General features: G+C 39.2%; 2 protein-coding genes across 2 annotated transcripts; one reads left to right on the forward strand and one right to left on the reverse strand.

Moving 5' to 3' along the window:
- Positions 1 to 6,582: 6,582 nt before the first annotated feature.
- Positions 6,583 to 7,594, forward strand: LOC149039812 (uncharacterized). The gene has a single exon (XM_089182088.1). The coding sequence runs from the start codon at positions 6,598 to 6,600 to the stop codon at positions 7,243 to 7,245; it is 648 nt and encodes a 215-aa protein (XP_089038214.1). The 5' UTR covers positions 6,583 to 6,597; the 3' UTR covers positions 7,246 to 7,594.
- LOC149039813 (uncharacterized) lies at positions 7,594 to 12,749 on the reverse strand. Its single transcript, XM_089182089.1, has one exon. It carries the CDS (start codon positions 9,710 to 9,712, stop codon positions 8,933 to 8,935), a length of 780 nt encoding a protein of 259 aa, XP_089038215.1. The 5' UTR covers positions 9,713 to 12,749; the 3' UTR covers positions 7,594 to 8,932.
- Positions 12,750 to 13,219: the final 470 nt, after the last annotated feature.

Below are 13,219 nucleotides of genomic sequence, written 5' to 3' on the forward strand. Positions count from 1 at the left end.
GTTATTTTTAATCTCTTGCATACCCTCTTGGGTAGTGTATACCTGAGGGTTATTTTTAATCTCTTCTATACCCTCTTGGGTAGTGTATACCTGAGGGTTATTTTTAATCACTTCTGTACCCTCTTAGGTAGTGTATACCCGAGGGTTTTTTTAATCTCTTGCATACCCTCTTGGGTAGTGTATACCTGTGGGTTATTTTTAATCTCTTCTATACCCTCTTGGGTAGTGTATACCTGAGGGTTATTTTTAATCTCTTGCATACCCTCTCGGGTAGTGTATACCTGAGGGTTATTCTTAATCTCTCCTTTACCCTCTTGGGTAGTGTATACCTGAGGGTTATTTTTAACTTTTTCTTATCCCTCCTAACTCGGCAGTCGCGTAAGACGATATTCATACGTGTGAATTTGTTCCCAATGACCTATGTGCAATAGCGATGTTTTAGACCAGCTTCTCCCTTGTTATAGTCGATTTTGACAAGACTGATGTCTTCGGAAAAGCTAAAAATGCCGTTCCAAACTGAAACCTTCGCACATAAAGGTCATTATAAGAATAATTTCATTGCGCCGAAGCTTGAAGACCGAATGAGGAGACCATCAGTTGGAAGCGATGTGTATTTTCTGGATTATCTAATCAACGCAGTTTCTGGACTTTAAAAGTTAAAAACCTTGACCTGTATAAAGAAGGGTTTGTCGGAGGTAACCTTACGTAGGCCTAGGTGTTCGATCATGGAGGTGAAATCAGCTTTACCGGTGCCGCTTTTTCGGCTATTTTTGAGTTCCTTCGTTTTACGTGTTTTAAATTGTTCCTGTTATATGTTTCTGTAACATTTGGTCAGGAATATTCGTGGACCTTGTGTTAACGATTTACTGTTGTCTTCTTTAGGACATGTATTGTCTCTACAGAGAAAATAAGGTTAGCGTACCGCCCTTTAAGTTTTTTCGAATTAGACCCGTTAAGTTTGTACGAGACATTTCTCTGGACTTTTGTTTCTGGAAAATGAGTGAACAAAGTAGAGTTGCATCTTGAAAATGATTAGAATTGTAATCATCGGAAGTTGCGGTTTTTTCCATTTCATTCGAGGGGAGCATAATTACATTTTTTGAAGCGATTATCGGATGTCCTGGAATGTTTAGCGAACACCTCGTGCCACCAAGAGGCGTCGAACCTTAGCTTTGAAGTCCTAAATCTAATAGCTGTCCTAAATGTAATAACTGTCCTAAATGTAATAAAGTCCTAAATGTAGTAACATTTAGTCCTAAATGCAATAAACCTCCGATGCAATCGTTTGCATCTCCTTCAATGCATTGTTGCTATGGCGGACATCCACATTGAGATGTTAGTGACAGCTGTTGCACCAAAAAATCGCTGACCAGTATAATGTAACATTACGGGCTCACTGATATCAATCAGCGTCTTTTTACTTACTAGACATAAGAAATATCAGCAGTCGAAGTATGGTCCTTAAAGCGGTTTATTGATCGAGTTGAAGAAAATCATTTCCAGCCCAAAGTAGGCTAATGCTTGGCTGGAAGCTCAATAGGATGGAATCGATTGGTACGTAACCATTAAGACTTTTTGGAAAAGAAATTGACTACAATTGTTGATGAACTAGCATGCTATTGTTGATGTTATCGTTCGTGTTAAAGTGTTAAGTAGTGATGCACCATTTTAGAGCAGTTTGAATGATTTCGCTGTGTCACATGTTAATCCAAAAGAAAATTGTTATTATCAGTAGCGTTACTGAAATTTTGCACATCAATGTTATTCAGTGTCAATTGATTTTAATGAAGCATTTGAGTTCATTTTTAAGAATGACTATCCTAATTTATTCAATTTTGAACCTGGGGTATTGCATTTCCAGCCCTCTATGGCTTTACTCCACCTCAGTAATCAGTTCATGTACCATATGACTATAAGTGGAAACTGTTGAGCTTTCTTTTTTCATTCATCTATTTATCTATTCATTTTCTCCACTCACGGCGGGGAGAAGAGATGAAGACAAAAAATGAAATGTAAACTTAAGATCAACTGAAAAATATATGTTTTCCCAATATTTCGGTTCGGGAACTGATGAACCCGTCATAAGGGGCTAAAGGAAAAAAAAGGAATGGTTCATTAGAGCGTCAACTGACCATCATGTGTTGAATGTTGTAGCTCAATAGTTCAATTTGACTCTTGCGTGGAAAAAAGGCAACATGTCGAGACCTGTGATCGTGAAATGGGATAACATATGACTGGTCAGTAGATATCTTGCTCTGTAAGTCACTTTATCATATAGCTAGCAGCGCACGCGGGCAAGATGAGGTGAATCCTGTGTTCTGATTGGCTAACTGAGCGGGCATGATGGGCCCACCCTCGCCCGCTCGGGATCCCCCGTATTGATCCCACGCAAGAAAACTTACAAAGTTCGTAACTTTTGGACAATGTTTGCATATACATAGAAAAAAATAAACGACCCTCTTAGGTTCATTGTGCTGCAAACGCAGTTGGCTTTCACTATCGGCTCTCGAAATAAACAGGTCATTCTTGATTCTTATCAAAGCGAAATCTTTTGATATACAATGAATCCTTAAATGATAAAGCCAAGAGAATATAAACTCTCTTGACCAAGCTTGTATGGTCAAGATTACTGGATATTAGCCTCGTTCTTTTTCTACTTTTTTATGGACCGAGACTTTTCTCAGTCCATAAAAACGCAACAAAAAAAAAAGGACTCGGCCAATATCCAGCCATCTTTACCTCACGCTTGGTCAGTAACGCATATGAATATATTTTATGCAGACCCGTAAAAATCCGGCGAGGGAAGACAGTACAAAAATGCCCTTCCGAGCCCAGAATTTGTCTAACGCATAAGTCGGTGGACTTCCTTTTCCTTGTAGTTCGGTTCATGAAGTGTTAACTTCAGCACTGATGACAGAAGTATATCGTCAAAATCTGTTACACTTAAGAGTCTGAGCCAATGATATAAAGAGAGCTATTGGTCAACGTTCTCATTGCTTTTGCGTCCGTCAATTTGATGCCAAAAGCACATCAGTATCAGTATAAGGTTTTGTAGCCAATGCTTCTCAACCTACGTCTTTAGCAAATAAAAAGACGCTGATTAATATCAGTGAGCCCGCAATATTCCATGAATATTGGTCATTCTTTGGTGCAACAGCTGTCACTTTAACATCTCAATGTTAGCGCAGTTAAACGATTGCATAGGAGGCTTATTACATTTAGGACCGAACGTTATTACATTTAGGGCTTTATTACATTTAGGACCAAATGTTATTACATCTAGGACTTTATAACATTTAGGACAGTTATTACACTAAGGACTTCGACAAGCTTGAAGAACATGTGCAAATTAGTAATGCTGCACATTGAGTGTGAAGCCAATTTGCATAAGCACATTATTAATATTCCGACGCAAAGCTCGTCCTGATAAAGATAGGTCCCTCAGCTTTTGTCATTACACTGGGGAACACTAATAATAAGAGCTACACTAGTAAAAATCCCAAGAAAGCCGAGGACAATCGAGATTTCTTTCGATGAAATGCAGCATGTAAGACACACAGAGGCATATAGGCTATTTATAGATACTGAAAGGACGATGCAATACTGAGTATTGACTATCAAACTTACCATTTTCCGAAGAAGTTACAATTCATAGACCCAACGTCTCGACACTCCTGTGTAGTGCCTTCATCAGGGGTGATCTAAACGCTGCAACATGAGGTCCTTTTATATGATCACTAATTAGCGGCCTTTTTCTGACGAGGTGTAAATAGGCGTCAGGAAGCAAACGGCCAACGTCACGATTTAACTGTATGCCAAGCCTCCAAACAAAGGCGCTATGGTTGGTTAGGCATGTATGCTCCGATAAAGCTGAATTCTCCTTTTTGCAAAGAAAAACCGCTTTTTGGGGCTCTTTCAACCGTGTACCAAACTGGCGTTTGGTCTGTCCGATGTATTCCTTTTTTTTCACCTGGTTCTGTCTCTCTTGGGTAGTCAATCCTATTTGGGCTGTTGTTATCTGAAGGCAGAACCCTTTCCCTTTTTTTCCACCTGGTTCTGTCTCTCTTGGGTAGTCAGTCCTATTTGGGCTGTTGTTATCTGAAGGCAGAACCTTTCCTTTTTTTTCCACCTGGTTCTGTCCCTCTTGGGTAGTCAGTCCTATTTGGGCTGTTGTTATCTGAAGGCAGAACCTTTCCTTTTTTTTCCACCTGGTTCTGTCCCTCTTGGGTAGTTAGTCCTACTTGGGCTGTTGTTATCTGAAGGCAGAACCTTTCCTTTTTTTTCCACCTGGTTCTGTCTCTCTTGGGTAGTCAGTCCTATTTGGGCTGTTGTTATCTGAAGGCAGAACCTTTCCTTTTTTTTTCACCTGGTTCTGTCTCTCCTGGGTAGTCAGTCCTATTTGGACTGTTGTTATCTGAAGGCAAAATCTTTCCTTTTTTTTATTTGGTTCTGTCTCTCTTTGGGAGCTGTTTCATTTTAGACTGTGCGTTTTCATCTTATGACAAACTAATTTTGAATTGCGACATAATTAAATTTACTTGTCTTGATTTTTTTCCTTTGCAGATTTAATTGAAAGTTAACCGCGAAAAGTCGTGATGAAAAAGCAATGCTTGTTTTAATAAAAAAAAAAAAAGATAGTTTTCCTGTTGAGATGACCAACCAACCTTAACTTAATTACACATCATTAGTGCACGTTCCGTTGACTGGTAATTTTTACGTCGATGTTGTGTTTGCCTTGGTGGTGTCTGTCCTCAAATCCCGTGATGTTTCAATTAAAAATAAATAACGAATTTAGGAATGAAATTACCAACGAGTAAAATACCTCTCCTCGTAACGTATCAAATTGCATTTACATTTCCAACTCTTGCTTCAGACACGAGATGTAAAATCGGTCATAGATTGTAAAAGAGATTTGTGAGTAAAGAACTTTTTCTACTTGTCCTTTTTTATTTTCTCGCAGCCTTATACATGAGGTTCGCTGTGTTTTGCATTCTATGTTGCGCAAGGGGCAAGAGAAAATGGTTGACTCCCCAAGAGTGAAGCTGACGCTCTAGGTCGATGTTGATCCATTATTATCCTTTGTAAACAAAATTTCGATCATGGAGTTAAGTTATAAAATTTCTTTGGCTTACATTGTGCGCTTTAAGGTAAACTTGAGTTGTTAGTTCCACGCGAGGGTTTAACCTTGAAAAATGCAATCACGCGAGTGAAGCTGACATTAACGCGTGTCCCTATCTGGAAAACATTCGTATTGTGACAAGAAGGGTCTGCTTTAAGGTCTTGGGTTACTCTCGCCATGCAATTTGGACGCAGAAGAGTGCCTTATGTACGTTGAAAACCTCGAAATGAACAACTCGCTAAAATGGGCTCTTTTCATCAAAGTAAGCGGTCAGATAACAAGTGATACACTGTGGAAGTAAGGTGAGGTATTTTTATTGAGAATTTGACGTATTTTTTTATTCCTTAGAGCGGTCGTAAATATTCCCATACAAACTCTCATAATTCCGCCATGACTGTTATTGCGCAAGATGATCATCTCACAGCTGGAGCTTGGGCCGCCTGTGATTTGATTGACATTTATAATTGATTTCTTATACCTTCACAACGGTTGCTACGCCGCCATATTGGTGTCGTATAATTCAAACATTGTGCGTATTATCAAAGCTTTAGAAGTATTTTTCATCATGGTTCATTGTCTTATGGTTGATTGTTTCATAATAGTGGAAAGACGAAAGGTATAGGGTTTTATAGGATTCCAGTAGTAGTCACTAACCAAGGAGAAAAAGCAGAAGAGCTAAGCAGAGAACGAAGAAAAAGATGGATCGCCGCCATTAGCCGCGACGACATCACTTCGAAGGATGTCTTCAGTAATGAAAGAGTCTGTGGACGACATTTCGTGTCAGGGAAATCTGCAAAACCCTGGGATAAGTATAACGTCGAATGGGTTCCTACTTTGAATCTCGGGAAGACAAAATATCGACAGGAAAACCACGGCATTAAAGAGGCAAGAGCTAAACGAGCGAAGGAACGCCGCAAAAGATTACTCGAGCGTTAAGAACGCGAGGCAGCTGAGAAACGAAAGAAAATCGATGTCAGTGGCCTTCCCGTCCGCGATATGGATTTCAGTGATCCTAAAGAAGGATCTTCCAAGGAAATTGATTCTTCTGAGGATATTTTTGATCACGAGTACGAATTTCAAGACCACACTTGCTCAACTTTCGTTGACAGTTCAACTCAAACCCAAGTTGATGTATCTGAAGCTGACTCAAACCCAAGTTGATGTATCTGAAGCTGACTCAAACCGAAGAGTTTGAATACCTTTTCAAAGAATCATATAAGTCAATTGATCGAGATTTTTTTTATTCTGATGAAAAAGTTCGCTTTTATTCTTGACTGCCTTCAATGAATATCTTAATGACTGTCCTTGACTTTGTGTCACCCCACATCAAACGAAGAACCCAAACACTTAGCCTTTTCCAGGAAATGATTATCGTGCTGATGGAACTGAGACTGAATATGCCTTATCAAGACTTAGCCTATCATTTTCAAGTATAAGTGACAACAATATCAAGAATATTTTCATCATGGTTGCCAGTGATGGATCAGAATTTGTCCCCACTTATTTACTGGCCTGAAAGACACCAGCTATGGGAGACAATACCTCTTTGTTTACAACAAGCCTTTGGAACCAAAGTCACAGTTGTTATTGACTGTTTTGAGATTTTTATTGATAAGCCTACAAACTTGTTAGCTCGAGCTCAGACATTTTTGTCCTACAAGCATCACATTACTATCAAAGTACTGATTGGTATTTCTCCCCAAGGAGCTATTTCCTTTGTGTCAGAGGTATGGGGAGGACGTACCTCTGATAAGTTCTTGACAGAAAACTGCAGCATTCTTGAAAAATTTTTGCCAGGTGACATGGTTATGGCAGACCGGGGTTTCACAATCACAGAAAGTGTTGCTCTCAAACAGGCAAGACTTGTGATACCAGCCTACACGAAAGGGAGGGAACAGCTGGATCCTATTGATGTGGAAAAAACAAGAGCTCTAGCAAGTGTACGGATACATGTTGAAAGGGTGATTGGTTTGCTGCGTTGCAAGTATACCATTCTTCAAAGCACTCTTCCCACTGATTTCTTGAACAATGACAATGGACAGGATGAAGTACCAATTATTGACAGAATTATTAAAGTATGTTCAGCTCTTGTAAACCTGTGTCCACCCATTGTACCATTTGATTAGCTCCATACTTCATACAGTACTATTATAGTCATATATTGTAGCTAATGAAATGATATGATGGGGTGGAGAGTCTGTGTATAATTTAAGAAATATTATAACCCCATGAAAAGAGAGCAAGTGACTGGGAATGAGCACAGTGTAAGATCAATAATTTAAAAAAATATACTTCCATTACAAGAAGGATTGACAGCAATGACAACAACATTTTATTTGTGCTGTGATATTACATTTATTTACATAAATTATATGAATTAAAATATAAATTATGTTTGCAGGGGGCAGAAAGGATTGTTTATTGAGCACAGCTGCTTAAAATAGCTTGAGTTCATTATTCTTCTTGGATTTTTTAATGACTGCTACTCTTGAGATTAGCATGAAACAACAAAACAAAATTGTTTAGTGTAAAGTGTATTCAAAAATGTGGAAAAACTTTGATTTCACCAGCTCTCAAACATTCAAGTAAATGTGGTCTCATTCTTGGGATGTCAAACATAAAATCTGAAGGGTTGAGTTCAAACACAAGGCATGTTGCAAATGCTACAGCAAAAATGCCACAGTCACTGCCATTCATTTGTTGCTGCACTGGTATGACTTCAATGCCAACAAAGTTATCTGGTAGCAGATCTTTAACTTGCTGCTCAACTTCATCATCAATAATGTCATTGTACAGACTGTCTTACAAATTAACACATCCTGATGTGCAACCAATAGAACTAATGCACACCCAATGTGAATTACCCATGTGCAAGATTTGAACAAAGTCACTGGTCATTATGTCAAAGTTCCTTACTCTTCCAAGAGTTGGTCTTTGAAAACCCTCAATAAGAGGATTTACTTTCTTGATGCATATTTGTGCTGCCTGTATTATTTTGCAATCCAACCAGCTATCAGGAGATGAGATTATGTCATAGCCGTGCTCATCTAGATCTCCAAAAGATGCAATTCTGTTAGCTACACCTTTAGTCACACAGATTATTTCTAAGTCCTCATCACTTTCATATTCATCTCCAGTACAGTTTTTATTTGACTCATTTTCATGTAGATCTTCAAAAGATTCAGAAGCTGTTCCACTTTCAGTCACACAGGGTATTTCTATGTCCTCGTCACTTTCATATTCAGTTCCAGACACAACTGAAGCTGATGGATTATTGACAGTACATGTAGTACTGGTGGTATAAGAAGAACATGTGGTCATGTGGTAGGGATAGTTAATGAAGACTTCTCTGCAGGTTTTTTTTTCACTTTGCAATTTTTGCAGACCCAATATAGCTTGCTGTTATTGGGCATCCTCTTGTAGTTTAGACATTTCAGATGGAAAAATTTCCCACTCTGACATTGACTATGACATTTCAGCAGCTTTTCCCCTACAACAGGTTTAGCTTTGCAAACACAAATGGACTGTAATTTCATTGCTTCATCAAAATCAGGGTTCTTTTGAAAATCAGGCTTGATCTTAGTAACTCTCTTCGCTTTCTTACATTCTGGAAGTAACTGGCAGCTTGGACAGTACCATACTTTGGGTAAGGGATCCCTAAACATGAGAGGTGAAACTCGATGAATGGGCACTTGGGGTTTTGAGAAGGCACTGTGCTTTCTTCTGGTTTGGGTTTTCTGCAGTAGCAAACAGGCTTTATATCATCTGCTGGTACAGGTGCAGCAATTTTATGCTTCCTGGTGTACCATCTTCCTAAGATTTCAGGTAGGATACGAGATCTCCACACTTTGTGAGTTTTGGAAGAACTGATTCCCAGTGTGAAATGTCGTTGTAAATTCTCTCCAAGAAAAACCTTGTTTGATTGTTATTGTCAAAAGAGCACACAACAAAGTCACAATACTGAGAGTCTGTGATAAACAACTGTTGCTGTACTTGAAAAAAGTACTGGTGATTTGTCTTGAGCTGTACCTTTCCATTGACCTTTTCAAGACATGAATTCTTCTTTTCCACATAACTTTCAAGGTCACAGTTTTCAATGTTGTGGGGGCATTTGACTTCTCCACAACCATTCCCACAGCATGAACATGATACCAAAAAATCATTTATCCAGGGGTGCTGTTTATCTACTATCACACCACATTGTTCAACTTTCAGATCTCTGTGAGTCTCTAGCATAGTCTTGGTATTAGCATTCACTGCAGCACTCTCATTCCTACGGTCACAACTGATTGCTTTAGTAGTAACTTTGAACAGATCAGGATATGAGATGGACTTGAGTAAGGATTGTGATGGCATAGCAGGGTTAGTATGAGATACTGCCCAACTCAGAGATGCCCCAATGCGCCCAGCTCTGTGCCTGAAAAATGCATTTCCTCTAGCCTGTTCCCTGGTGTCTTGCTCAATTAATTCTACCTGTGATTCTGAGATAGTCAGATCAATATTTTCACACTTTTCTAGGAGTTCTGGATATGACAAGTCAAAATTACATGGATCAAAAAGGCCAGAAATGGTTGGGATACTTCTACTTTTCATGATAAGCTGTTCAGAATAGGGTTCAATCAAGCTTAAAGCAACAGGTTTGAACTTGCACTCATTTAGTTTGGCAAGCAAATGTTTAAGCTCAGTTCCTCCAGATGTAACCTGTTCTGTCGAGAACTTAGCTCTCTTTGTAGTGCGAGGTGCTGATAAGGAAGGTGGAGAGTTTGCTGATAGTCCCTAAATACAGGTATCTAAGTTATCTTTCAACTTTTTCGCCGACTTGAAGTTGATATCTTTGACCCTAGCATAAGGAACCTCACTCACATATGTCGGTAACAACCACGTGCACTTTACTTGCGTACATGCCAGCGTTTCATTAATTCTCGTTGAAGCTTCGATATTAAATATAGAATAGAATAGAATAGAAACTTTATTAAAGTGTCAAAAACCGTCTAGCCAGGGAACAAATCCCTTACTAATTTGCGGACACCAATTAGGGGAGAATATACAAACTAAAAAAAACTATATACAGTAGTAGGTAAAATATCTATAGTTAACTCATTAAGAGATTTATAGTAAAAAATACACAGAAGTCAAAATGAACAAAGGCTACAGCCTGCGCAGCCATCATCTAAAAGTTCACTTATATTGAGTTGGCGTATCTTGCTTTTAAACGACGTTAGGGTTGTGACGTCCCTGATACTCTTGGGTAAATAAAATACTTGCAATATGTGAACAAGTCTCAGCTAGTCCAGCTTTACAACCAAGGCAGTGGGCTGATAACACGGTTCCCTCCTTATTAGTAATAATCCAAACTGCAAATGGTCGCTCATTCATTCGTTGAGAATGTCTCACCTTTCCGATCACCAAGAATTTTTCACCTATGACTTTGCCTTCAACACTGGAAATAAAACCCGAAACCATCTGATTGTAGGCCTCCAAGCTTTTGAAAGCTTTGAACTTTTTCTTTGTATAATAACTCGTATCCATAACCAAATAGTACAGAAGATCTGTAGCTTCTATGGGTAGTAAACATTGTGGATCTAACTTTGCGTCGATCAATGTAGCGGGTCGATTCCCCACGAGTGATATTTTTTCAAATGTCTTTGCTTAACATGTGGCTCTAGTCTTTTAACATTGTCGCTTAAAGGTATATTGCAAATATCTTCCTTTTTTTCTTCCTTTTTGATGTTTTCAGAATTTTGTCCAAATCCCGCGACATATCTTTTAAAGAATCATGCACTAAAACACTGCATTTTGACATATGCTAATAAGCTTTTGCGACACTAATATGTCGGACGCCTAATTTGCATATACTGTGACGTCACGTGAAACCAAACAAGCATGTATGCAGCACATGTTTTATCGCCCGATACATGGCACTGTTCCAAGCGCTTACAACAGGACGTTGTGTGTGTTTCTTTCGAATAAGCCGAGAGTTGTGAGTGGGAGTTAACCGAAGCGTTGTAGTAAAATCGTCAAATCAAGTGAATAAATCGTGAGTTAATAAGGAAGCGCAGTACAGCTTTTTCACGTTTTCGACACATACACTGTGCGGAAAACTTCGCTTATTTCGAAGCTTTCAAAAATCGTGCCGTTTTTCTGTAGCCTTGTTATTGTTTCCGTGCATTTGTCCGCAAAAGTTTATGAAATACTCGGGTGTTTTTTATTTTTCTCGCTCGTGCTAAAAAATTCTAAAATTAAGTACATTCCACTAAGTTTGCCTAGCATGGTGGGAAATTACAACTACCTGTCCAAACGACTGGTGTAACGATTTTCAGGAGTTTTTAGGACCTAAACGGTGGCTCATTTATGTTGCTATTTAGCGATCAGGCCTTACAGGACCAAAAGCAGTGAGGCGCGGCGCGGCGCGGCGCGTTGACGTTTATTGGTTTTTTCCTTTGCCTTGTCCACTGCCGCTTATCCCTCTATAAAACGAAAAAGCGCCGACGTAAGCTAGAAAAAAATGTGGTCGAATTTGACCCGTCATCTCCAAAAATAGTACTTAACAAGGTTTGACTCTCACATGATTTTCCACGGCAAGATCGGTTAGGTCGGATTTGTTCAATGTAATACAAAATATAGGGGGTTAGTTTCTAGAGAAACTGTGATGCTGCGTCGAAAAGATAATTTGGTTTTTATCAACCGAGTTGATAAATGTAAATTGGCTTCCGTAAAGAGGTTCTGAGCTGACGTTTCGAGCGTAAGCCTTCTTCAGAGAAAACTACGAAGAGCAGTAATCGTGCTCTTACGAAAGGGATACATTGTCGTTACTACGACGAATAATCACATGAACAATTTGAACTAAATTTGCGCCTAGATCGTTTCTGATCGACTGCCTCCCCTATCCATGGCGATTTTCCTCAGTGCGCTTAGCATTATGTGCTAGGCTCGAGCATTAAATTTTAGCACTGACCAGTATAACTATTGATGTAGAAGAATCATAGAATCATATGAAGCTAACCAAATACACATTCAGTTTACTTCAACAGTGTCTACAATGTTTTTTACCTTGAAGAAGGGCTGTTGCTGGTTCATGTTTTCGCTCTTTGCTCTTGGAAATAACTTTCCCACTGATCACACGGAAGACATAGGATGTAACTTTGTGTTTACAGACTGAGTAAAACGCTTATAAATTCCTTTTTCATGATACCTTTATCACCTTTACCGATTCAAAGAAGTGAACCTTGCTTTGTTATCTTATTATCAACCAGCATGGCACACCTGCGGAAGATACACAATGGAAAAGATCTTACTTAATCCGGGGAGACTGGGAACCAAAACATCAATTCTCAAATACAGCGCAGCTACTTATAGCGTCACAGCGCATCGCCTTGAAATATACAAAAGAAAAGATGTAAGATGAAAAAATTGAAAAAAAGGGAACGAAAATGTTTAAGGATGGCGAAGAACAGCTTGCAAAAAATGATGTAAAAGTGTTCCAATGACGTCGGTTCTCTACATGCACGTCCACCATCAGACCAACACTGGCTTTTTTCATGAGTGGTTTTGCGCGAAATGAAAACTAACCACCGAGGGGGGGTTCCGGTTAAAATAAACATACCCCTTTCTGGCTCGTTGGTACATATATGGCAAGATAAAAAACTTGAGTGGGGTGGGGGGGAGAGAGGCCTATTGAAGAGAGAAGGGGGGGGATAAAAAAGAGAGGAATGTACGAAATTAGGGGTCAGGTGGGAGGGAAGGGTTTATAAAAGAGCAGGGTCTGAAAAATAACTTGAAGCTGTAGACGGGGGTTTACGAAAGTAAGAAGCTCGCTAGAAAGGACAAAGGCTGTAAAAGCGTTTACGGCGAACATTAACATTAGTGCTGGTCGGAATTGAAGTGAAAAGAAAGATTTGGAGCAGAGAGGGACTTTTACATTGAGCGATTTTTGGATAAAACACCTTCGCACTTTCGATTGTGTAGTTCGATCGTTTGGCGAGAACTGTCTTGAAAAGGACTGCGGTTGGTGAGTGAATGACATTTTGACAACCCGAGCAAAAGAATTTTACCAAGGTCAAGTTCAACGTTGCTTGTTTAAGGATTGTAATGAATTTTGTT

This window comes from Pocillopora damicornis, chromosome 9 (assembly GCF_964200805.1).
Source record: "Pocillopora damicornis chromosome 9, jaPocDami1.2, whole genome shotgun sequence".
Taxonomy (NCBI): Eukaryota; Metazoa; Cnidaria; class Anthozoa; order Scleractinia; family Pocilloporidae; genus Pocillopora; species Pocillopora damicornis.

Excerpts from the sequence above, each read along its gene's own strand:
- LOC149039813 (XM_089182089.1), bottom strand. The coding sequence starts at position 9,712 with ATGAAAAGTAGAAGTATCCCAACCATTTCTGGCCTTTTTGATCCATGT.
- LOC149039812 (XM_089182088.1), top strand. The coding sequence starts at position 6,598 with ATGGATCAGAATTTGTCCCCACTTATTTACTGGCCTGAAAGACACCAG.